The 24,466-nt window shown below is 37.6% G+C and overlaps 3 protein-coding genes across 6 annotated transcripts; 2 read left to right on the top strand and 1 right to left on the bottom strand.

Moving 5' to 3' along the window:
* Positions 1 to 1,157: 1,157 nt before the first annotated feature.
* LOC306987410 (uncharacterized protein) lies at positions 1,158 to 6,363 on the top strand. Its single transcript, XM_079591627.1, has 3 exons — positions 1,158 to 1,582; positions 3,926 to 4,440; positions 5,998 to 6,363. The coding sequence occupies exons 2-3, from the start codon at positions 3,947 to 3,949 to the stop codon at positions 6,137 to 6,139; spliced, it is 636 nt and encodes a 211-aa protein (XP_079447753.1). The 5' UTR covers positions 1,158 to 1,582; positions 3,926 to 3,946; the 3' UTR covers positions 6,140 to 6,363.
* A 148-nt stretch (positions 6,364 to 6,511) lies between these two features.
* chrac1 (chromatin accessibility complex subunit 1) lies at positions 6,512 to 7,806 on the bottom strand (the record flags this gene model as incomplete). Its single annotated transcript, XM_079591628.1, has 3 exons — positions 6,512 to 7,233; positions 7,322 to 7,448; positions 7,654 to 7,806. The coding sequence occupies 3 exons, from the start codon at positions 7,804 to 7,806 to the stop codon at positions 7,154 to 7,156; spliced, it is 360 nt and encodes a 119-aa protein (XP_079447754.1). The 3' UTR covers positions 6,512 to 7,153.
* A 689-nt stretch (positions 7,807 to 8,495) lies between these two features.
* crtc2 (CREB regulated transcription coactivator 2) lies at positions 8,496 to 21,088 on the top strand. Of its 4 annotated transcripts, none has more exons than XM_079591626.1 (14): positions 8,496 to 8,850; positions 9,964 to 10,065; positions 10,216 to 10,308; positions 11,870 to 11,931; positions 12,080 to 12,148; positions 12,346 to 12,446; positions 12,874 to 12,944; positions 13,704 to 13,747; positions 13,826 to 14,028; positions 14,143 to 14,594; positions 15,933 to 16,655; positions 17,688 to 17,744; positions 17,864 to 17,999; positions 19,334 to 21,088. In XM_079591626.1, the coding sequence occupies exons 1-14, from the start codon at positions 8,671 to 8,673 to the stop codon at positions 19,435 to 19,437; spliced, it is 2,397 nt and encodes a 798-aa protein (XP_079447752.1). In that variant the 5' UTR covers positions 8,496 to 8,670; the 3' UTR covers positions 19,438 to 21,088. The 4 variants fall into 4 exon arrangements, with proteins under 4 accessions (XP_079447752.1, XP_079447749.1, XP_079447751.1 ...); XM_079591623.1 differs by having other exon boundaries at positions 8,536 to 8,850; positions 12,077 to 12,148; positions 17,846 to 17,999; positions 19,334 to 20,621; XM_079591625.1 differs by having other exon boundaries at positions 8,537 to 8,850; positions 12,077 to 12,148; positions 19,334 to 21,023.
* Positions 21,089 to 24,466: the final 3,378 nt, after the last annotated feature.

Below are 24,466 nucleotides of genomic sequence, written 5' to 3'. Positions count from 1 at the left end.
CCTGTGTCTTAATGTAGCCTTAGAACTGCATTTATGGATGGATCATAGTGAAGAATACCTGGCCTTAAAATATGCACTATTACAACATGCAAGTCACTTCAGATCAGGCCATATGTTTTTGCCATTAAAACTACCTCCTGAGAATGTAGGAGTGTCCTTTTTTCTTCCTCTCCCACCCCCTAATAGCTCTGTTAATTGACAATCATCTTTTTTCTTTTTTTTTAAGTTCTCAAAGTGTATTACAAACAATTATTTCTGGGACACTCTAGTTGAATAATCAATTTTATTTTTTTGAAAACCATGTCCAATGTTAGTCATGGAAGAGCCGAGCGACCAAAGTTTCTATTCGAAGGTTTTCTTGCACTGCCGTGTGGCATCGAACCTCCCTCTCACATCAGCAATTTCTTTCATTTAACCTTGTGTTTGCTCCTTTATAACATGCCAAATTAAATTTGCTGTCATTCCTGTCATGGTGAAGTCTTTAATTTCTGATTCATGTGTTTGCATTCACTGCTAAGCTCCTCGTTGTTGTTTCTTGATAATGTAGTGTGAGCTCTTTTTTTTTTTAACCAGCAAGATTACAAACCGAGATATGCTGTAAACCCTGCAAAAACATAATGTGAAAACGTATCATTTAATATAGCTCACTTTCGCTTGACTGTGTATTGCATCATTTAATAAACTTACTTTCCTCTGACTGATTTGTCTTGGGTTTTAATGTTTTATATGCCAGATGTTATGTTTTTTGGACATGCTATAGCCTCTGCTGATGTCTGGATCTCTGCTGCTTTTGCCAGGTTTTTTCCATTCCTGTTTGCTGAGATAATGTTGGACTTCCCTCTATGCTTATGTTTTTTCCTAGATCGCCAAACAACAATCTGTAAGTAAACGCAGATTGTGTGGATTCTTGCAAACCCAAAAAAACAATGTTGCCTGAGGCCAAAGTTGGTGCTTTATTTTTCTTCTCAGACTACACTCCAAAACTAACATGTACATTGTACAGTTTAGATCAAATAAGTAAGGCTTTTTAAAGACAATCCTAGTATATCTGTTAAACAATAGTCATGGCGTTTGGTCTGAGAGTTAACTTTAAACTTTCTAACTTCAACATGAAAAAAAAAAAAACATGTTCTCAGACAGGGAAGTCCTTAAAGTTTACAATGGCCGTGTTTTAAAACCAAGTGCATACCTACAAAGTGTTATAGAAGCCATGTTATTCCGCTCGCAAATGATGTGCAAAAATGCTGTCTAGATAGGCAGCACACGAGGTATTGAGACACGGCCACTCTTTCAGCTGATCAAAACCTTGGAACTGCAAGAACATCTTTAAGACGTTTAGCCTAATGTCTTTCCATTTCACTCTGTCGCGTTGTATATTAACGCTTATGGTTTTAGTTTAATATTGTTGTGTTCGTAAAAATAAAAGGGCTCCTTTAGTTCGCGTAACTAACTTTAGTCAAATCAAATGAGTTGTGAGCAGCTCTGAGTTGAGCTGTGAAGCGCGAGTCAGATTTTCCAATAGCTCATTTATGAGAAGCACGCGAGCTCTTTTTCTTCCTGCTGATCTACAACAGTCTCTGAGGTAAGTTTATATTAAATGTTGAATGTTTCTAACATTTCAAGGTGTCAAATGTTTTTGCGTTACTTACTAGTTGCAAGCCCAAAAGTTCTTAAAGAGACGTTAGCTCTGTTTTTAAAGGAATTTTTCTTAAACCAATAACGTTTAAATGCACGATGGCATTTCTACGTTTCATAAACGTGTCTTTACGTATGTTAATTTTGCGAGACAGTTTGACGAAATGTTTATTCATAAACTAGCTTTATTTATCTTAGAATTTCGTCCGTTTAAGTCAACGTCTCTCCCGAGTGTGAACAGTAAAACAAAATGATGAATTTAATGTAACGTTTATGAATGTGATGTTTAAATGCTTTATATTCTATCGAAAAGTGTGAATTCTTGGCACAATCAAAAAATTTGTTTTAGCATCAAGACCAGCTCATAGCCTAATGGTAATAGCCTACTTCGACCTCTTTGTCTGACCAACACAAGTAGGAGTGTTGGGGAAATTTATTTGAAAACGATCATTATTTTGCTATTCTGTAAAATAAGTGGCCTTTGGGACGGGTGGCTGCCATTATCATTTAACCTTACTAAAATTATTGCATTATGTTTCTTGGTAAAATCCAAAAGAATAAATATTTTGGGTCGTCCACTTCATTATAACCTTTTTGGATCTGTATCTTGGTACCACTGGCAACCTAATGCACTATTTTGTAGATGTCAGCAAAACAGTAAAGAATAATGCAGTTACTAGTTAATAATGTTCAACTAACTTATCTTAAAGATACTTTAATAACGTATTAAAAGGAAAGCAATGAATTAAAAATACAACAGCTGTAACAAGACAACATTTGAAGTCCCTCCTGTCTGGTATGTACATGTGGTATTTCTGTTGTAATAAAAATGTCTGTTTAATGTACATCTTTATTTTTTTTTACTTTAAGATAACTAGCCTACATTGAAATAATTAAGACTTTTGGGGGGCAGTTTGCTAAAGCCCCCCTTTCGTACACTACCAAATTTAATACTTTTTGACGGGTGAAAAAAATGCATTTTCCCCCCATAAATGTTCAGCCTTTACATATGCACCATGCCAGAAAAAAATATTGAAATTAAAATGTTATTTCTAGGATGTAGTGTTACCCCAAAATAGCAGTTTATTGATTTATTCAAAGTCCTTTCATTGTTAAACCTTAAACACAATCATAATTATTCAGCCTCCATAAATCAGGGTTATTGGCAAAATATACAGACATTCAGCTGTTTGCAATGAACAAATCAAAAGTAAATGAAATAGCCTCAACAAAATAAATGTTTCAAGTGGTTTCCCCAAATTTTTCTGCTGTCTCAAAATTATTCAACCCCTTCATGGCAAGCATCTTTAGTACTTCGTAGAGCACCCTTTTGCTGTTATTACCTGCTGCAAATGAGATGTAGGACCAGACACCAGCTTCTGGCAGCGTTTCTGAGAAATGAGCAATGGCCTCTAGTTCAGTAATATTCTTGGGTTTGTGTGCTCCAGTCGCCGCCTTCAAATCCCACCAGATGTGAAACAGCTGAAAGTCTGTACATTTAGCCAATAAACCTGATTTCCAATGGGGGTTGAATCATTTTGATTACAGCTGTATATGCATCATGTGCTTACCAAGTCAGGAATATGGGTTTGATGCACTAAGCTCACATTGGTGCAGTTCACAGTTAAAGGGATAGTTCACCCAAAAATGAAAAATAGCCCATGATTTACTCATCCTCAAGTCATCCTAGGTGTTTATGAGTCCATCAAAGTGCATCTATCCATGATAAAAGTGCTCCACGCGGCTCTGGGGGGTTAATAAAGGCCTTCTGATGCGAAGCGATGCATTCGTGTGAGACAAATAGGCCTATCCATATTTAAAACTTCATCGACTAAAATAACTAGCTTCCGTAGCTAGTTATTCATAGAGACAGCCTACGCAAATCAACTTAGGCCAAAAGAGTAACACTTGACAATGTATGATGTAGGAGTAGCGTAAACTCTTGCGGTTTAAACAGGGATGGGCAACAAACTCAAGCTCCTCCTCCAACATTTCTCGTTTTAGACTTCAAATTCGTGACTGGTGTTTTGTTTTGCTCTATCCTCTGCGCTTCCGCGCTCGCCATTACGTTGTGCGTCGTGGCCAAGGATTATTCTTTCGCCATCTGCCGGAAGCTAGTTACAAAAAATATACAGCCATTCCCTGCCATTATAAAGCTTGGAAGAGCCTGAAGAATGAAAGAAGAATGTCATATACGCCTAGAATGACTTGAGGGCATAATTTTAATTTTTGGGTGAACTATCCCTTTAAGGGCAGTTAACAAAAATCGCTTTCTTTTACTGCTATTTAGTGTCTGTTCGATAGCACCAGTATGCGGTTGCTCCAGGATAGAATGAGATGGACGTGTTTGTCCCGGTGCCTTTTCCTGCTGTACTCAGTGGGCAGCGTAGTGACCGAGCTTGAGCTGGACGGTTCGGACTGGGGTTCTGGATTACACGAGCTCCTAAACAGCTTTCCAGCAGATAGTCCTTTTCTCAGAGAGACGCCCGGCAGACCGGCCAACTGCACTCAGCGCTTCTGGCTGCCTCCGTCCTCCCCTGTGTGCTGGGATGATATAGCGGGACCAGAGGAGTTTGAGAGGTCCCGCCTCCTCGTGCTGCAGAACAGGGCGGCACTGCACGCTGTATCCAGATCTAGTGGTGTCGAGGAGGGGGGGGCGTCCTACGATCAACAGGCCAGGGACGATGTGCAGGGCGTCCAGGCTGACCATCTCGTCGTGACCGAGACTGCCGATACAATGCAGAAGGTGTTCGTGGATTTGGATGAGAAGAGGAAGGAGGAGAAAGAGCATTATACCTTCTCAAGGTAATTTGAGTTTTGAATGTTTCCATGGTAATTTGTGGGGTTAAAAACATTAAGCAGAATTTTACTGTAAAGTCGTCTTTTCACTATCTCCATCACCGATAGACTTTCATTTCCGATGGAGCTGTGTGGGGTTTCAACTAGTCTCGTGTAGCCAGACCTTCAGACTGAACCGCATGGTAGTAAATTAGCCCATGATTTACTCATCCTCAAGTCATCCTAGGTGTGTACAAGCATTAAAGGATTAGTTCACTTTTTAAAAAACTTTTGCTGATAATTTACTCACCCCAAGATGTCGATGTCTTTCTTTCTTCAGTCGAAAAGAAATTAAGGTTTTTGATGAAAACATTTCTCCATATAATGGACTTCAATGGGTCCCAAACGGTTCAAGGTCCAAATGACAGTGTCAGTGCCGCTTCAAAGGGCTTTAGACGACACCAGACGATGAATAAGGGTCTTATCTAGCGAAACGTTCGGTCATTTCAAAAATAAATATAAAAGTTTAAGTTTTATAAGCACAAATGCTCGCCTTGCTCTGTTCTGTGATGCGAGTTCCTGACGTCACGTAATACGCAGTTACGTTGGAAAGGTCACGCTTCTATGAAAAGTAAAAAAATTCTGTCCTTACGAAAATTTTCTTTTAGGCTTTTTAATATTACAACACCCAGGATACCCACACGCAATGGGCATTTTAAACGATAAACTGACATTTGAATATGTGTGTATGGTCCTCCTTCCGCACATTTGTAAACACTGACTCGGTGAAGCGTGACCTTTTCAACGTAATTGCGTATTACGTGACGTCACGAACGCGCATCACAGAACAGAGCAAGGCGAGCATTTGTGCTTATAAAACGTAAACTTTTTTATTTATTTTTTAAATGACCGAACGTTTCGCTAGATAAGACCCTTATTCATCGTCTGGTATCGTCTAAAGCCCGTTGAAGCGGCACTGACACTCATTTGGACCTGGAACCATTTGGGGCCCATTGACGTCCATTATATGGAGAAATGTTTTCAGCAAAAACCTTAATTTCTTTTCGACTGAAGAAAGAAAGACATGGACATCTTGGATGACATCGGGGTGAGTAAATTATCAGCAAAAGTTTTTTTTAAAGTGAACTAATCCTTTAAGTAGTTTGAGAGTGTAGGGAGATTGACTCGAATACACCAGTTGGGATTTTGGGGAGATTACTTTGCAGAATCATGAGTAATGTAGTTTTGCAACAAGAATTCCACTGTTAAACATAATTCTTGTAAAAAAAAAAAAAAAAAAAGTTACAGGCTGATGGCTTCAACAAAAGTACATACAATCAGTCCATCACTTAACAACCTTGCAGCCAATATAGGTCATTATCAATAAAAAAATAAACAGCTCTATGGAGATAACTTTAAAAACATCCTTCTTCCGCAACCCGATTGTTGCACTCTATGTTGGAGATAGTGGAGAGATGGTAGCCTATATGATTACATAATGTCAACACAGGTTGTTTTCTCCTAAATCAAATAAATTTAAAAATGTTGTAACACATGAAACAAATTTCTCCCTCTCTCTCTTAGTATGAAGGAGCAAATTGAAATCACGAAAGACTCGATTGCAAACAGGGAGCAAGTAGCAGCACTTCTGGAGAAACACCTTGCCAATCTGGAGAGGTCTTTGAACACTATGCAACTTCGACTGGCCAAACTACTACCCCAGTAATTTAATTTGAGCAACACAAGCCCATGTTAAAACATACTAATGCATGTTTTATTACATTTAATCACAAAAAAAATAAAATAAAGACATATATGACCATATACTGCATGCATGCTAACAGCATCCTGTACTTCTCTTTTGGTACGTTCCCCTTTCCCCTCGTTCTTCCACTCTATTAAGTGAGTGAGTTACTAGGTACTAGAAATAAAATCTATTTTTATACCCCCAGACTAAAGACTGTTCCATAATAAATGGTAAGGTACAATTTTGTTATGCCAAATCTGTCTAAAATAGTCTGGGATCAAGAAAAATGTCACTTGGTTCATTTGATTTTGCATGACTGATTGCCATATTAAAAAATAGGATGAACACATAATCAGCAAATGCATTTATTCAAATACAAAATCAAACTGTTCAAGCATTTAAAAACTATACAGTGCACTAGATACATCTTCAGCTGCAGTACAGACTCGAGCATGAATCAAATGTATTTTTATCTTCAGCGGTGAAGTGGTTAAAATGTTAAAGCATCAGTGGTCATCAAATATACCTCTAAAATACCTCTCTAAACCCTGAGAAATATAATTTTATTTAGAAGACGCATACATAAGCAAAGTCTAATTTCACAATGAATAGAATGGACTGTATAGATGTTTGGATTGTTGCAGCCGAATGAAAAAAAAATCTTCAAAAAACATACATGTCATGGTGTCAAGTAGTAATAAAACACCACCGATGCATGACACAGCACCACGTGTACTGGTGTCCTGTGCTCTCAGTGGTCCAGTTGTGAATCTGAAGCGGCTATTGAACATTTTAAACAGCATAGTGTAAGTGGGTGCTAAAACATACAGACTACAGTAAGTAAAACATGTATGTTATACCTCTCTAAAACATTAACTCTTTGGGTGAAATGTCCTTATTTGTAAGACAACGTCCTATGACTTTATCCACTTTTCTAGTAAGGAAGGGGTCAGAACCAGTTCACAGTGATTTCCTCTGACTTGCTATTCATCACTACAGGTTGTCATCATCTTTGTCCATTTCTTCCAGTGACTTCAGATAATCTCTGGCCAAGATTTTCTTAGGAAGGATATCTACAAATAGAAGAGACAAAACTGTTTACACACACCACTTCATGTAGTTTGAATTGTGTGTCATCATTACAAAAGGACCAGGCCTCACCAGTTAAAAACTGGAATGTTTCCGACTCCTCTGCTGCCCTGGCCAGATCACTGTATGACAGTGTGTTTGTCCCTTTACCGGAACCGTTTTTATATGAGGACAGAGCCAAGTGCTGGACAAAAAGCTCCTATGAGGAAAGTATGAAGATGTCACACAGTAATATAAACATCAGTCATCAATGATATAAGAGTCGTTCGCTAGTGCTCTTACTAATGCGAGAGATATGAACTTAAAATAAAAGTTAACTGGTGTCGTAAATGTTCATAGCGTCCAAAAACTAAACAGCTTTTTAGCCTGCAAACTGACCATTGATTAATAGCACACCAAATTACCGTTGCTTTTGTTGTCAAGAAAAGAGCGTCCTGGTTAATACAGGACACATCGGGAGAACTTTTCATGATTAATCGCACCCTCGACATAGGCAGAGAGATATTTTTACTGTTTGTAGCTTGCTCAACTTTCTCCTCCATGTTTCTATCAGACATGTTTCTGTTAGCAGCCGCTGTGGTTTAAGCTTAACGGAAGTAAATCAATCCACAGGCTTTAGAAGAGACGTCACTGGATGACGTTTACATGGGAACTGTAGTTTTAAGACGAATCGTTTGTAGTCCTTTGAGGATTTTGTCAGAAGTGAAAAAAAGAGAAACAAATAAGTGTACGCAGATTTTTTTTTGTATGTATGTATGTATGTATTAGATATGCAAAGTGACCATATGTTTCTCTAATTTTTATCTTTCATTTATTATTAAAAGTGCTGTATCAAATTGTCTAAAATATTGGTTTTCAAACTTTTTGAAGCCCACACTTTTTTTTCTTTCTTCCGTAATAATTATAATAATACAGCTAAGAACGTCAATTTATTAAAATAATGATTTGTTTATTTATTTACTGTTGACGGAACGAATAAAAATGGCAAATATAACGTAATACTGTTAATTTTTTATTTTAAATTGATTTTTTTGTAACATTTTAAATATAACATAATTTATTTACTTTTTTTTCAATATTTTAAACTGTATAAAAGTATTTAAGTACAAGTATTTCAATGTTTACTTTAATTAGGAAGTTTTTTTTAATGCGACAGAAAGTCTGGCAACAAAACTGGGCGCATGGTAGACGTTAAATTGGTATAAACTACGTTTCCCGAAATACCAGAGTTGTTTTTTCCCTCCTCGACAGTAGTTGGGCGTGTGCACTTCACAGATAACGAATGAGGTTGGCAACGATGTTTACTACAGCGTTCAGGACTGCGTTACCCACAATGCATTGCTCACCGTTGTCAAAAGTCTTGCTTTCTTGGGTCACTTGTCGAACTCTGGCAAGCTAACTTTCTCTTATTTGACGAAATAATGCATCTGTCAGGCGCTATGCTTGGGGAAATAGGACACGGACAGGGGCCCGGAGCCGGACCAGCGCCTGGAACCTGCAATCCGCGGAAATTCAGCGAGAAAATCGCGCTTCACAATCAGCGACAGGCTGAAGACACAGCCGCTTTCCGAGAGGTTATGATGGACATTACTTCCATCAGGGTGAGTCTACTCGATACAGGACATGTCAGGCGTGTTTACGACACTTGTCATATATTTGACCTGGGTTCCGTTATAATGTTATTGCCGCTGCTTAAACTCAGTTTTATTGATTCCTGACAACTAGCTTTAGGTACAGCTACTGGGGTTCTTAGGAAGTGCGATGTCAGAAACAAGAAATCAAAAAGGAAGTAAAAAAAAATACTTTATAGTAAACATTTATGTTTGGGGATTGTTCACTTGGTACACATTAACCCGTTTAATCCCATTTCCCCTGCTAAAGTATTTCTACTTCTACTTGCCTTTTGTATAATAATATTTTAATATTATTTTATATTAATACATTAATATTTAAAAACAATGAAAAGTCTGTATTTTACTCCTGGTCACGATTTTAACTGGATGGAAACAAAAACTACTTGTTGGACTATAAGATCCATTATACAATTTCAAACAATGATGTAACATAATTACATAAGGAAAATGAAATTGTTGTCCACAAATAAATGCATATTTCGTTGTACTTTTAATGTTTTAATGTAACAATACGTCTGTAATGTGAATCAATCAGCTAAAAATCGGGCTCAGTGTTTACATGTGTGATCATGACTTATATGAGACAGCAATATCCATAATAAATAACATTAGTCCTTTGAAATATTACATGTACCACATATGGTAGTTGTAGCTTTATGATGATGTTTAAAACAGTTCTGGTCATGTATCTTACAGCAGATGTAAAAAAAAAAAAAAAAAAAAAAGGTTCACCTGAAATCTAGATAGCATTAGACCCTTTAAAATCAAAAGTAAATTGTAGTAAGATTGTATGGGATTAAATGGGTTACGTTACAATCTGTATATGGACTTGTGATTCACCAGGTTCAAGACGTGGATTATGTCAATGCACATAAATAGCACTTTGTCAGTCACTCATCTAGGGTCTGTTTCACATCAGTGTTGCAGAATGAGGCAAAGGGATCTGTTAATCCCAGGTACGGTGTCTGTTTTAAATTATGATGTAACAGGTGTTTGTTCCCCTGAGGGTAAAGCAGTCTGTGGGGGAGAGAGAGCGATTTGTGTTGTGCTACTGTGACCATCTATTCATTCCCTCCTCAGGTTCAGGCTGAGAGAGTTCGGCAAACCAGTGACTTGGTCCCGTACTATGGAGGATCGCTGCCAAATGTCAATCAGATCTCAAGATGCTCCACGGAGAGCCAGGTGAGGGATTTTGATTGCATTTTTTAGACATTATTATCCTCCTCTCCTTATAAAATAAAGGAGAAACAGGCAGAAAGGATGTTTCTTTTTCAATGTCAGGCCTTTTACTTAGAATGAATTGCATTTGATTTGCCTTTCTGCTATTTACAGTACCCGAGTTATCTCACACAGCAGCTCCTAGAGGCAGATGAAGAGTACAGAGACGTCCAGCCCAGTCCTCTTGGCAGGCCGCACAGGAGACATGTATCCACACTTTCACAATGGCTGATAAGGTTACACTTTATTTTCGATGGTCCACTTTAGACGATCTAGTAACTTTGCAACTACATGTCAACTAGCTCTCAGTAGAGTATTAGTAGACTGTTAGGTTTGGATTAGGTGTTATGTTTTGGGTAAGTAACATGTAGTTGCAAAGTTACTTACAGTTAGTAGAATGTCTAAAGTGGAGCATTAAAATAAAGTGTTACCGCTGATAATCTTACAGATGCATGTTTATAGTAATATGAAAGGAATATTAATATAAGATTACACTAAGTGCACTACCATTCAAAACATTCTTTAAGATTTTTTTATAGAAATTAATACTTTCATTTAGCAAGGATGCATTAAATTGATCAAAAGTGACAATAAAGACATTTATAATGTCACAAAGAAATTCTGTTTCAAATGAACGCTGTTCTTTTGAACCTTTTATTCATCAAAGAATCCTGAAAAAAAATGTTTAGCCGTTTCCACAAAAATATTAAGCAGCTCTTTCGGCATTGATGATAATAGTGACAATGCATCCTTGCTGAATAAAAGTATTAAAGGTATAGCGGAGGATCTTTCCTAATTTTAGAAAAGACCCGCCCTCTCCAATTTTTTTTCAAATGCACATGCGCAACACTCTATTTGCTCCCAAGAGGGAACGCCTATTAAGCGGCTAGCATCGCTAATCATAGCTTACATTAACTTTTACTAGCAGTGATTTTAAATGGATTTCTCCAAATAGCATGACAAACTTTACCTGTCTAGTAGAATCTTCGCGACTGCGGCATCAGTGGAAAGCCCAACCTCTGCTTTTAGCGCATGCCAGCGTGTGAAATATTCACCCAAAATCACTCTGGTCTTGTTTCTATATTCTGTGGCCTTTCTCTTCTTATCATACACTTCGTATACATTTTTTCTCTTTCGACCCTCAGCCATTTTCAAAGGAATGGCTGAAACCGTAACTCATCACACATTTACACCTGAAAGTGCACATGCGCAGAAAGCGAAAACTACATAGGGACGAGCACGTACGACGGCCTTACGTAAACATATCACCAGAATGATTGACACTTAGGTGGACCAATAGTATAGGCTACCCACCCGGAAAAAGAAAATCCTCCGCTATACCTTTAAGTTCTTTAAAAAAAGAAGAAAAATCTTACCCTGAACTTTTGAATGGTAGTGGATCACAGTTTCCACAAAAATATGAAGCAGTAAAAATAAAAATAAAAATGTATTGAGCTTCAAATCAGCATATTAGAATGATTTCTGAAGGATCATGTGACACTGAAGACTGGAGTAATGATGCTGAAAATTCAGCTATAATACAAAACAGTTATTTTAAATTGTAATAATATTTATATATATTTATATTTTTTTACTGTATTTTAGCATACTGTAAGAAAAAACCTTACCGGCCCCAAACCTAGAGTATAATCTGTAAATTATTTTTAAAATACTAAAACAGTAATCATAAACAATTGCAGAATTTATGGTTGCAAGGTCTGAGAAGAGCCAAAATTCATTCTTTTTAAGCCTTAACTTCATTTCACAGTTTGAAAGCGCTCCCTATCTTTCTACCCACCTCTCTCCTCCTCGAGGTCCTAGCTGGAGAAGGTAAGGTTATAGAAGAAAGTGTGCTGAAGTCTACCACAATCATGTCATTACCTTTAGGTGCACAATCATGGGGTTTGAGCTCCCTGAATTATTTTAGTGCCAGTACTTTGAATAGTACTTTTAAGTACTTTTGCTTGTGTCCAAGCAGAAACTGGTCCAGTTGTTCTGCCACTGAGAAGAGCCAGATGGTCCGTCTTCCTCTGACAGCTCTAAATAGGTAAACAGAAGTCGGAAGAAGACTGCTGATCCAAGATCAGCTCTTTCGCGTGTACAATAATGGTATTAGTTACGCCCACTGATCTCTCTAATTGGGGATGAACTTGCTTAACTCTGGAAGATTTAGAAAATGTTATTGACTCCCACATCACCCTGCTTACTATGCCCATCACTCTCTAATCCTGTTTATCCTCTCAGAACCAACTCTGACTCGGCCCTCCACACCAGTGTGCGAAACACCCAATTACACGGCCATCCCAAATCTGCCCAAACCCTGAACCCTCAAACCAGACACCATGGTGAGTTTAACAGTTGCTTTGTTGCATTATCTTGTTAGATACACTACCGTTCCAATTTTTGGGGTCTGTGAGATTTTTTTTGTTTTTGTGAACACTTTAATTCAGCAAGGACACATTAAATTGATCAAAAGTGACAGGAATGAATTAAAATAGCAAACAATTCTTTTAAATTGTAATAATATTGCATAATATCATTGTTTTTACTGTTTTTGATGTTGATCAAATCAATGTAGCCTTGTTGAGACTTTAAAAAAACACAAAAAACGGTAGTACAGGCTAACATGTAATGGGCTGTATAATCTGTAAACTTCACATTTAGATAAGACTGTGGCAGATATTAACATGACATGAAAATATTATTTATATAATATTCTAAGTATTTTGTCTTAAATTACTTGCTTATTTTGATTGAAACCTATTCTTCAAGGATTTGCGCATCCTGCACCACTAATTGAAGAAAATATTCAAGAGGAGACACAATCTCCCAAACTAAAGAAGGTATTTATTCTGCCTCATTGGTGAATTGTTCTTAAAGTGCCACTATTATGCTTCTTATGCGAATGTTACATTTCATGCGGTGTGTAATAAAGCTGTTTATGCATGTAAAAGGTTATAAAGATCAAAATGAAAAACTAAAGTTATTGTCCCCTTAAAGAAATAATGGATTCTGAACTGCTGAAATGAGTCATCAGTAATTCCAGTCTCACTATTACATACCTATGTAATAAATTTGCATAATGCCAGCCTTTGGTCTTCATTGGCTGCCCGTGAACAACATCTATTGACCCTCAAACACTAGCTATAGGCCCGGAAGAGTTTAGATCGTGTTGTCAATGTCAACATGTCGAGAAGACACTGTTTTCAGTGCTGCAAATCCACTTTGACATTGATATCATAAAACTGATGCCATCGTTACTGTTCATATCACTGTGTATCAAGAACTGAGGAAGCCTCCAGTGCTGAAATTCAGATATGGTAATAGGCGTTTTGTTTCTGACACACACTGTGAGCAGTAGACCAATCACAACAGACTGGGCCGTCTGACCAATCAGAGCAGAGTATATTCTAGGAAAGAAGGGGTTCAATGAGACTGAAGTTTTCAATGACTCTTTGAGAAATTAGGTGATGAGCAATGTTTCTGATGCATGTGAAGCCGAGACCTCCACAACAAAATCAGGAACCTTTAAAACCGCATAACAGGGGCGCTTTATTTGATCAACCAAATGCTCATGATCTCCATTGCATCTTCTTTTGTAGTTTTCCTCCATGCCATCATCAGAATGTGAAATGCCTGTTATTCAGTAAGTTCCTTTCAGTCCCAGTAATTAAGCTATCACAGTGTTTCTTCTATAAACAGTGTATGTTTGCTGTCTCTCCAGCAACTTCCCATTGCCTGATCAGCAGGTATCTTCCCTCCCTGTCCCATCGGCCCTCAGTACGTGTGGCTCTCTTCCAGACCTCTCCAGCCTGCACCTGCCTTCTCCTCTTCCTGCAGCCCAGGGTTCTGAGCACCACAGCGGTGCCGATCACCTGAACAACACCTCCATGCACCCTGGCATCATGGCTGACTTTAACTTGCCAGGTATGATTTTCGAATTGCAGAGGGTTTTCAAGGACCCCCATTATGATCATTTTTCAATGGAGTAACAACAATGCAAACATGATGCAGATAAATGACACAATTTTGTATTTTTAGGTCTCTCCTCATCCCTTCAGGCATCTTTAAGCAACCCTTTGCTCCAGTCTTCACACAGCAATCCCAACATCCAGACCTGTCTCAGCAGCCACTCCCTACCCAGCTCCCTGAGCTCCGCTTCCTTGCGCCTGTCCCTTAGCAATTCTTCCCTGCATTCATCGCTCAGCAACCACTCCCTGCAGTCCTCCCTCAGTAGCTCTTCTCTGAGTAACCAGTCCATCCAGTCGTCTGCCAGCCGCTGCAGTCACAGCAGTGGAATTGGCGGATCTCCCTCTTGCTCCTCTTCCTCTCTCTCCGGTTCTCCACGTGTAACTGGCCTCGCCCATGCCACCACGTCACGGAAGAGAGCCCAGCTCAGCCCACTCATTGTGCCCAGTGGTGGAGAGTCCCGCTGGCAGCATCCAAAGCAGTTTTCACCCACAGTGTCTCCAACCATGTCTTCTATATCACAGGCAAGATATGAAAATTGTTGACTTTTTATATATATATATATAGTACTATAGTATTTTTTAAATATATTGAATTAGCCATTTTCTTTCATCCATCCACCCATCTATCTATTCATCCATCACTATAATTGAATCATGACAACTCTTGAAATAGTTTTAGCATGTTATTGAATATGGCAGTGTTCATGTATTTGGTCTTGGTAGACTAGATCTGCTATAGATCTGAAATTTCAGAAATATCAGCACTGGCACATCTCTCTGCACGCTAGACATGCTGTCAGTCAGACCAGACTATTTAAATGTTGTGCAAGCAATCTCATTGGCTGTAGGATCAGCAGAGGCCAATCAGCTTGTGCAATGCAGTAATGATGTGATTGCATGTAAAGGATCTCTCAGCCTGCGCCCACTCTTGAGTTTCATGACTGAACTATATATATATATGCCAGCTGCCTTATCACCCTGCAGCCCAAGACTGGTTGCTCAGTTTAAGCTAAGCAGGGTTGAGCCTGGTCAGTGCCTGGATGGGAGACCTCCTGGGAAAACCAGCTTTCTGCTGGAAGAGGTGTTAGTGAGGCCAGTAGGGGGAGCTCAGCCTGTGTCTTTGTCGGTCCTAGCACCCCAGTGTAGTGATGGGGACACTATACTGTCAAAAAGCACCGTCCTTCGGATGAGACGTTAAACCAAGGTCCTGACTCTCTGTGGTCACAAAAAATCCAAGGATGTCTTTGGAAAGAGTCCCCTAGGCCTACTCTTGGCCAAATTTGCCCATTGGCCTCTGTCCATCATGGTCCATCATGTCCATTCTGGCTCAATATGGCTGCCGTTGCATCACCAGGTGGATGCTGCACATTGGTGGTGGTTGAGGAGACCCTCAACCATATAAATATATAAATATAACCAATTTTTCTTAAATATATACATGATTGTGTGTGTTTTTATATATAGAAATAATTATACACAGTACACACACTATATTATGCAAACACAAACTATTATGCGATTAATCACGATTAATATTTTGACAGCCCTAATAAATAAATATGTATATATATATATATATATATTATACATCATGGATTAGAAAAACTTGCTTTATTTTGATCAGGTACTCATAGTGTTTTCATTTAGTTTAAGAAGTTTTTTTTTAATGCCATTAAAAGGTCTTATATTTAATACCATAAACATGCAGATATACTCTGGATCACCTAGATCTCCTGGTCATAATGTCTTATTTCTTAATATTTATTATGTTCTCATTATTTATATGACTATTTATTATTTTATTTATAATACTATTCATATATTATTTTTGATAAAATTTAGTATGAATGTTTTCCACAGGGTGCTCCTCTTCTCAACCCCAATAAAGTTCAGAAGGAGACAAAGCCACCAGCATATCCCTGCAGTCAGCATCTCCGCTCCGCTCCTCCGCTGTCCCATCAGCCAATGCGGCAGTATTTCCAGCCAGAGGCGCAGGACCAGTCCATCCCAGAGATGGAGCAGTGGATTCAAAATGACCACCAGCCACAACATCAACAAACACACAATCAGACGCAACAACATCACACTCACAAACACAGTCGGCACCTGCAGCATCATTCACAGCTGCACGCTAAATATCAACAGCAGTTACAGTATCATTCCCAGACTCAACAACCACACGTCTCGCAGCAAGCGATTTCCCAGCAGCAGCAGCAACAACAACAACATCATCCTCATCAGCAGCTCTACACACAGTTCCAGCATCATCAGCAGATGTCTGGGGAGCAGTGGCATTTGCCTTGCCAACAGGGCCAATATCAAGATCAACATCTACACCAGTCTGCAACCTTCCCCTCTCCGGGTCAGGAGAAAAACTGGAATCATATGACCGGCACACATGACTTGCAACACATGCAGGTGAAACGTAGACACTGTATGCAGATGCAGGAGGAAGCAAAACCCCAATCTAAAGTCGCTGTCCACGAGACTCAAGGAGAGGGATTGAAAGTCACTCATTGTAAGGAAAGTGAAGTAGACGGAGCAAATCCAAGTTTGCAGGATAAAGGTTTTGAACTGAACAAAGTGAGCTCTGTTTGCGTTAGAGTGTATGAACCAGACTTAAAGGATAATTCCGGTATTTAACACCTTGAGTCTATATTGTAGTTTGTTTTGGATGAACAAGAGTGGTGGACAACATTTTTTTGACAATGGTTCCTCTCTCGAGTTTTTGACTATAAAAGAATTGGCCATGGACCCATTTAACATTGGAGTCAATGGGCATGTCCGAAAATGTCATTAAAACAGCCAATAATGTTCGTTTACAAAACTGTGCAACTCACCGAGTGATTAGTGATGTTATTTGATGTTCCAGAAACAAAAAGTGTTGCGAAATTCAGTTTCTGTCGTGTTTTATTCGTCATTTTGTAAAATCCCATTGAATTCTGTTGAAGGACTGAGTGCTCGTTAATATAAATGCGCTACCGGAAACGGAAAGGGGGCTGTTTACATTTGGTCGATGTAGTCTTTTTGCTCGCTTCCGTTTCTCATAAGGCTAGCGAGCAGAGCAACTGTGCTCCGGGAGAGTAAGCGAAATAAACAAACGTGACCACTGACCAGTGCAATATGAAGTTGAACTCGACTGTGACCGTGAGTGTCCCGCGAGACATAAACATCGGTTATCGCCATCAAGTGGTCGGGAGTGTGCTAACGCTTCAGATTCAAATATTGAGCGGAAGTTACACGGTTGTGAAGTGTTTGTGTAGTGGAAAATAGTTCCACTATAGCAAAATAAACGGATTGGAATCATATATTGCGACAATATATTGTTTATAATCATCAACGAACACCACTAACCACTCGGTGAGTTTAACAGTTTTGTAAACGAACATTATTGGCTGTTTTATTGACATTTTCGGACATGCCCATTGACTCCAATGTTAAATGGGTCCATGGCCAATTCTATTATAGTCAAAAACTCGAGAGAGGAACCATTGTCAAAAAAATGTTGTCCACCACTCTTGTTCATCCAAAACAAACTACAATATAGACTCAAGGTGTTAAATACCGGAATTATCCTTTAATGAAGATGATGAAAAACACCTTTTTTTGTTTCAGGAATCGTATGTCGGCTTGCATCTTACCCCTAGCCAAGCAAAGGCCCTGTCTCAGCAGGTACATTGCTTTTTCATTAATCATCAGCTTAGATCGCACACGTATACACTGTCTTGGCCATATGGTGTGTGGCTGAGCTGCATTTACCACTGATTTTGAAGATTTCTCTCCGCACGCAGCTTGCAGCGCTTCAGAAGGATCCTCTAGGCGGCAGTAGAGGGTCAGATCTTAACTGTGAAGCTTCAGAAAGCAGTGAACACAACCAAAGCTGCAGTGCTGGAGACACACAAAATGTGTTCAACATCAACTTATCTGGTAAGATTAACATATGAGCTGCCAGTTTAATCATGTAAAGCCTGGAGTGTGAAATCATAGTCAGAAAAATCTCATTTTTGAAATGGTTTATTGTAGCTTTTTTATTATATTTGTATAATATTTTATTATATAGAGAGTATAGAGTATAATATAGAGTATTATATTTGATGCATCAGGCTTTTGTAGCTTGTGTAGTATGATATAGGAGAATATGGAGCACACACTGGAGGAGAAAAAAAGCATTGTGAAATATTATTACAAATTTAAATAATTGTTTTGTAAAATGTAATTTATTCCTGTGATCAAAGCTGTATTTTCAGCATAATTACAGTCTTTAGTGTCACATGATCCTTCAGAAATCATTCTAATGTGCTGATTTCCTGCTTTAATTTTATTTTTTATTATTACCATCACAGTTGTGCTGCTTAATATTTTTGTGGAAATGTTGATGTTTTTTTCAGGATTCTTTGATTAATAGAAATTTCAATGAACTGCATTTATTAAATGTATTAAATCTAAATATTTTGTAGCATTTATAAATGTCTTCACTGTCACTTTTGATCAGTTGAATGCATCCTTGATGAATGCAAGTATTAATTTCTCTTTCTTTTTTTATCTTACCACAAATGGATTTGAATGGTATACTTGTTTCCACAAAAATATTAAACAGCAAAAACAGTTTTCAACAATTAATAATAATAATCAGAAATGTTTCTTGAGCATCAAATCAGCATATTACAATGATTTCTGAAGGATCATGTGACACTGAAGACTGGAGTAATGATGCTGAAAATTCAGCTTTATCATCACAGGAATACATTTAAATTTTAAATGTATTAAAAACAATTATTTTAAATTGTGATAATATTTCACATATTACATATTACACATTTTTTATGAAATAAATGCAGCCTTGCTGAGCTTAAAATACTTCTTTAAAAAACATTTAAAAAAAAAAATGTTTCCAGACTTCTGACAGGTACTGTACTTTATAAAAATCAGTGAAACTTTCATAGCAAAGAGACACGTGAATATACTTTAAATTATTAATGATATAGAATTATACTAAAATACCTATTACTTGCTTAAAAAGAATGAACTATAAATCCGATAACAGAAGTCATGTAGTAGATTGTGAACACATTTTTCAGCAAAGTTTTGATCATGGTTTCATGTCATTTTGATAATTTAGAGGATTTGTGAATGAAATATGAGTGATTTTGTTGTTTCATAGACTAGGCTATACTGTAGTGCAAATGTCTTGTCATATTTCATTGTAGATCCTCCTGTCATTCACTTATTTCTCTCACCAATGAATTCTCCACATTTTTCAGACCCGTCATCCTGGCTGGACCAGGACATATCAGGTCTGCCGGACTCCATCCTGGAATTTGATCTAGAAACTTTTGGCCTGGACAGTAACTTAGGTTGGCCATGAATGTGTCATAAAAGTGCACAAAAACATCCATATTGTGACACATTTATTTGGACAAGTACCTTTTTTTAAAGTAATGTTTTTGCCAGTGAACTCGAAATATAGTCCTTCGAGTCAAATAGAATGTAAACTATAAATTGGCTTAAAGGTCCTATAAAGGGAACAAACATGAAAATGATGTTTTAATAAATAGTTTTTACACACAAAGGTCTTAGATAGCAGGTCTATGTGCCTTAATATGGAGTTTTAGTTATATTTAATTATCTATAGAATTGAAATAGGTTGTTTATGTACAGATACAGTACATGTTGTGATGTCATGTATGAGTTGATTAGGACATGTACATTTTCACTGCATAGAATTGCCTGTATAATATGGAAATATAAGAAAATATTTTTTGGCTAGTTTAGGGCCAACTTTTTTAACTAACCATATTGTCATGATGGTTAAAATTAAGATAGTAAAAAAATGTAAGCTTTTACTCTGTCTAACTCCGACTTGGCTTAAAGATTTGATCATATCCATTTGTTTTTTCATGTTATAGTCTTTATGTTGCAGTGTTTTTTTCTGGGGGGTCATTTTTGTGACTTTTTGTAATCACTGTTGACACCTGCCTTTGAATTTTCATATTATCATTTCGTTGACGTTTTATCATTCACAATTATATGCAGTTTTATTATATTTTCATATAGATTTTGCTTTATCACTCTCTGGTAGAGGTGATATTGTTATTTTACAGTATTCAATATGAAATCAAATTTATTGAGATTTTTCTCAGTATGCATATGCATTTTCATGACTGACAGAATGTGGGGTTTGTTTACATGACAACTAAAAACAGGAAAAAAATTCCTTTGCATTTTTTGGAAACGTTCATGTACAGATGACAACGTTGTAAAAAACGGTCCCGTTCACACGGATCCGTAAAAACGACAAAAAAAAGCTGTATTATGCTGCCAGGCCAGTAGGTGGCGAAGTTAATTTGTAAAGAAAAATTGACTGAAAACGTAATATAAATAATAACAATTTTTACAAATTTGCGGCCAAATAAATGGCCAAAACTCATACAGATTTTTCTGTTTTTAGTTGAAAACTGTCATGTAGAACGGCCTCTTAATAACATCATTTGAACAGAAACACCATCTGTAAATTCCACAAAGTATTGCAATTAAAAAGTGGACTAATGCATCCAAGTGTACGCTTTCAAATATTGTTACTATAAATGTGGGACTGATTTAACAATTTACCTCAGGTTCGTTCACCCTCACAGTGAAGTCAAACATGCCTTTGTGTATTAATATGCAAATTGTACCAAATTAATGCTTAGTAAAGATGTAACAATTTTGCAAATTATTAACCTCTATAAGTGCAAACGCCCATAGGCCCAAAGGTGATGGATCATCCACACCAACTCTAATTAAAGCCCAGTTTGTTTGTACATTTCTCTGGTAAACCATCACATGCATAGATTTTCAGATCTAGTGCTTATATTCCACAATTGTGAATGAAATGCAGATTTTTCATATTTTGTCATTTTATTATAATATAACTTTTTTTTCTATTCTATTATATAAATATTATGTCAACACACTGATTTGTGACCAGTGTTTTTGTTTTGTTTTATTATAGTTTTATTAAAATGTTGAATTAATGTTAATTGTGCATTTTAGTATATTTTTTATTCATTTAGTTGTGCATTGTCATATTCTTTTTTTTTTATTGATTATATTGTTATTTAGGTTTCTAATTTCAACATTTCTAATTTTCGTTTAGTTTTGTAACTAATATTTATTTTTATTAACAGAAAAGTTTGTTTAGTTAATATAAGATAATAACCCTGGTTTTGGCACTCAACGAATAGGAGTTTTTTACATTTACATTAAATTAAATAATTTAGCAGACACTTTTATCCAAAGCGACTTACAAATGAGGAGAGCAGCAGCAATCAATATGGCAACAATATGCAATTGCCGTGACTAGTCCCAGGTAGTCTAGCATAGTACACATAGCAAGTTTTTTTTTATGGATATAGAATGGTAAGTGTTAGTATTAAAGCTTCTGGATGGCACATACGTCTGAAGTAGTGAGTTTAGGGTGCAGAACCAGTGGTTGTTCTGTAGGCGAACATCAGTGCCTTGAATTTGATGAGATTCAATTGCAAGCAGTGCAAGTTTATGAGGAGAGGTGTGAAGGTGCTCTCTTCGACTCTTTGCATGCCTGCCAAGAGAGCATTACAATAGTCCAGTCTGGATAGAACAAGCGGTTGGACAAGGAGTTGTGTTGCTCCAAATCTTCAGGACCGGGCAGTTCTAGCAGTGTGGTCTGTGAAGTTTAACTGATCATTAATCACAACTCCAAGGTTGTGTCTGTCCTGGATGGAGTTACGGATGACGAACCTATAGCTGAATGGAGAAGCTGCGATGAAGTGTTGGGTTGGCTGGGATCACAAGCAGTTCTGTCTTCGCAAGGTTAGTTGAAGAAGGTGGTCCTTCATCCAGCAAGAAATGTCTGTCAGGCAGGCCGAGATGCGAGCAGCTACTGCCAGATCATCAGGCTGGAGTGAGAGGTAGAGTTGTGTGTCATCAACGTTACAGTGATTGGAAAAAATTGGTAGTGATGACATGTAGATGGAGAAGAGAAGTGGTCCAAGCACTGAGCCCTGAGGCACCCCATTAGCTAGATGTTGACACCTCACCCCTCCATGACACCCTGAAGGACCAACCTGAGAGGTAAGACTTGAACCATTGGAGTGTGGTTCCTGAGATGCCCTTCTTCTTTAGGATTGACAAGAGGATCTGGTGGTTAACTGTGTCAAAATCAGCAAACAGATCCGAGTACTGATTATTCGGAAGCTGCTCTTGCCAGTCTCAGAGCTTCAATAACTGAGAGTCTCATGTGGCCGCTTTTAAAACCAGACTGGTTGTTATCCAGGAGGTTGTTCTGTTTTAGCAATGAATGAAAAAAAAAAAAATTTTAGATTCAATGCCCTCCTCTTCTCCCCACCATTTAATCTTTCTACTTTTCCTGTAAAATTATTCTTTGAAAAAGTGCTCAGATGCACGATTCTTGCAACAACCTCCTGAAGATTAAAACTCCCTGTATCCCTTTCCCTCTCTTTTCCCCCCTTTATGTCACTTGCATCTCCATAAACCTCTTATTATCATCCCACTGCCTTTCACTGTCTCTATTATAGTGGCTGATCCTTCTCAAACTCCTCAAATCACTCAGTGACAGAAGCACAGGTCTAAAGTTGCTCTGATATCCTTAATCGTGTAAATGAAGTTGAACCCAGAACCCACCGTTGACCAGTCTATCAGATCCTGTATGTGACTCGAGATTCCTCTCCTCTCTCCCTCTTTCTCCTTCCCCTGTGCATAATAGAGTTAACAACATATAAAAGGCATGGAGAGAGGGGTGAATGAGTCCCTAAGTGTTAGGGTGGATTATCCCTGTGCCTGTATGGTTTACTGGGCAGCCATAGAGCACCTAATGGGATAAGGAGAGAGCGGAACGGTAGGTGAGGCCCGTCTGACTCTCTGATCCGATCTCTTCCTCTGGCCTGAGTGAGGACCGCCAATGCTTTAAAGAAAGATGGATATAAAACTATTGCTGCTCTTTTTAAGAATTCTTATAATTTCGGTGCTTTTATCGCTTCAATGTTGACCAGTAATGTTTCTAGAGTCCTTGGTTCAAGTGTCTTGAACATAATTATGTAATTAGATGTTGTTACATGCATACTCTGACGCAAGACACTTTTTGCTATTTTTCTATCACTATATTTTATTGTGAAAGAAACGATGTACAGTAGGCCCAAAAAGTCTGAGACCACATGAAAGGAGTCTAATACAGACTTGGAAATAAACAGTTTAAATAAACAACATCTAAAACAAAGAAAAGTTATACTGAAAAATTCAAAATAAAGGTGATTTTAATGATAATATTTTTTTTGCAATGAAAATAATTGTATTAAAATGCAAAATTGTAGTAGTTGGTTCAGATATTTGGACCCCACTCAAGATTCAGTGAATTAATAAAAGTTAAATTAATAAATTTACAGCACGGCCTCATTCTTGTAACATTGTTAAAGTGCTATAAATTAATTTAATGGGCTTGTTCACATGCATAATACAGAAATAATACTGATTTCCATTTTAGTGAATTAACTATAATAGTGACTATTTCATTGTCTTCATATGAAAACAGAGTTTGTTATGTGACTGAATAGTGTGCTTTCAGGACGTGTCTTATAATTGGTGTTTCTCACGTGCACTGCCTGTTCAAACGTTTCATACTTTCTTTCAATTAGTAGCTTATAATGAGAGAGGACGGGCCCCTGCAGGCGACTCACTTTACTTAGCATGCAGATCTATTCATTTACTGATTCATATGCTAATCACTGCTAATTGAATCAGTGTGTTGGGTGTTTTCCTGGGTTTAATGATTGCTTTGGATCTGACCGCACAGGGTGAGAATGGTTTACTCAATAGTAAGGCTAAAAGTGCAATGAGGATAACAAAATAAGGAAGTTAATTCACACTGCCAAAACACTGTCAAGTTTCTGTAACTCTGTTGAATACAAGGCATTGGTTTTAATTGGTTACCTAAATAAATAATATTAGTACTTTTAAATAAGGTATAATATTTTAATAAAGAATAATAGGCCTAGATAGATAGATGGATGGATGGATGGATGGATGGATGGATGGATGGATGGATGGATGGATGGATAGATAGATAGATAGATAGATAGATAGATAGATAGATAGATAGATAGATAGATAGATAGATAGATAGATAGATAGATAGATAGATAGATAGATAGATAGATAGATAGCCTATGCAACTATGATCATTATGAGTAAAAGTTATGATTTTTGTGTGTGTGTGTTTTTTTTGCAGATATATCACTCATAACACACCTCTCCAAAGACAGCAGCTTGTTTAATGATTGGTTCATCATCACAGAGCCACCTGTCACTGGCGGCGAGCGCGCGCGTGTCAACGTCCGTGTAGTGACCGCGCGCGTGTCAGC

This window comes from Phoxinus phoxinus, assembly GCF_949152265.1.
Source record: "Phoxinus phoxinus genome assembly, chromosome: 19".
NCBI classification, from domain to species: Eukaryota; Metazoa; Chordata; class Actinopteri; order Cypriniformes; family Leuciscidae; genus Phoxinus; species Phoxinus phoxinus.
Note: the sequence above shows the minus strand (reverse complement) of the source record. Positions and strands in the feature narration are given on the sequence as shown.

Coding starts and splice junctions, on each gene's coding strand:
- crtc2 (XM_079591623.1), top strand. CDS start 8,671: ATGCATCTGTCAGGCGCTATGCTTGGGGAAATAGGACACGGACAGGGG. Junction 12,447..12,873: donor CCCTCAAACCAGACACCATG/GTGAGTTTAACA, acceptor CTATTCTTCAAG/GATTTGCGCATCCTGCACCA. Junction 12,945..13,703: donor AATCTCCCAAACTAAAGAAG/GTATTTATTCTG, acceptor CTTCTTTTGTAG/TTTTCCTCCATGCCATCATC.
- LOC306987410 (XM_079591627.1), top strand. CDS start 3,947: ATGCGGTTGCTCCAGGATAGAATGAGATGGACGTGTTTGTCCCGGTGC. Junction 4,441..5,997: donor GAGCATTATACCTTCTCAAG/GTAATTTGAGTT, acceptor TCTCTCTCTTAG/TATGAAGGAGCAAATTGAAA.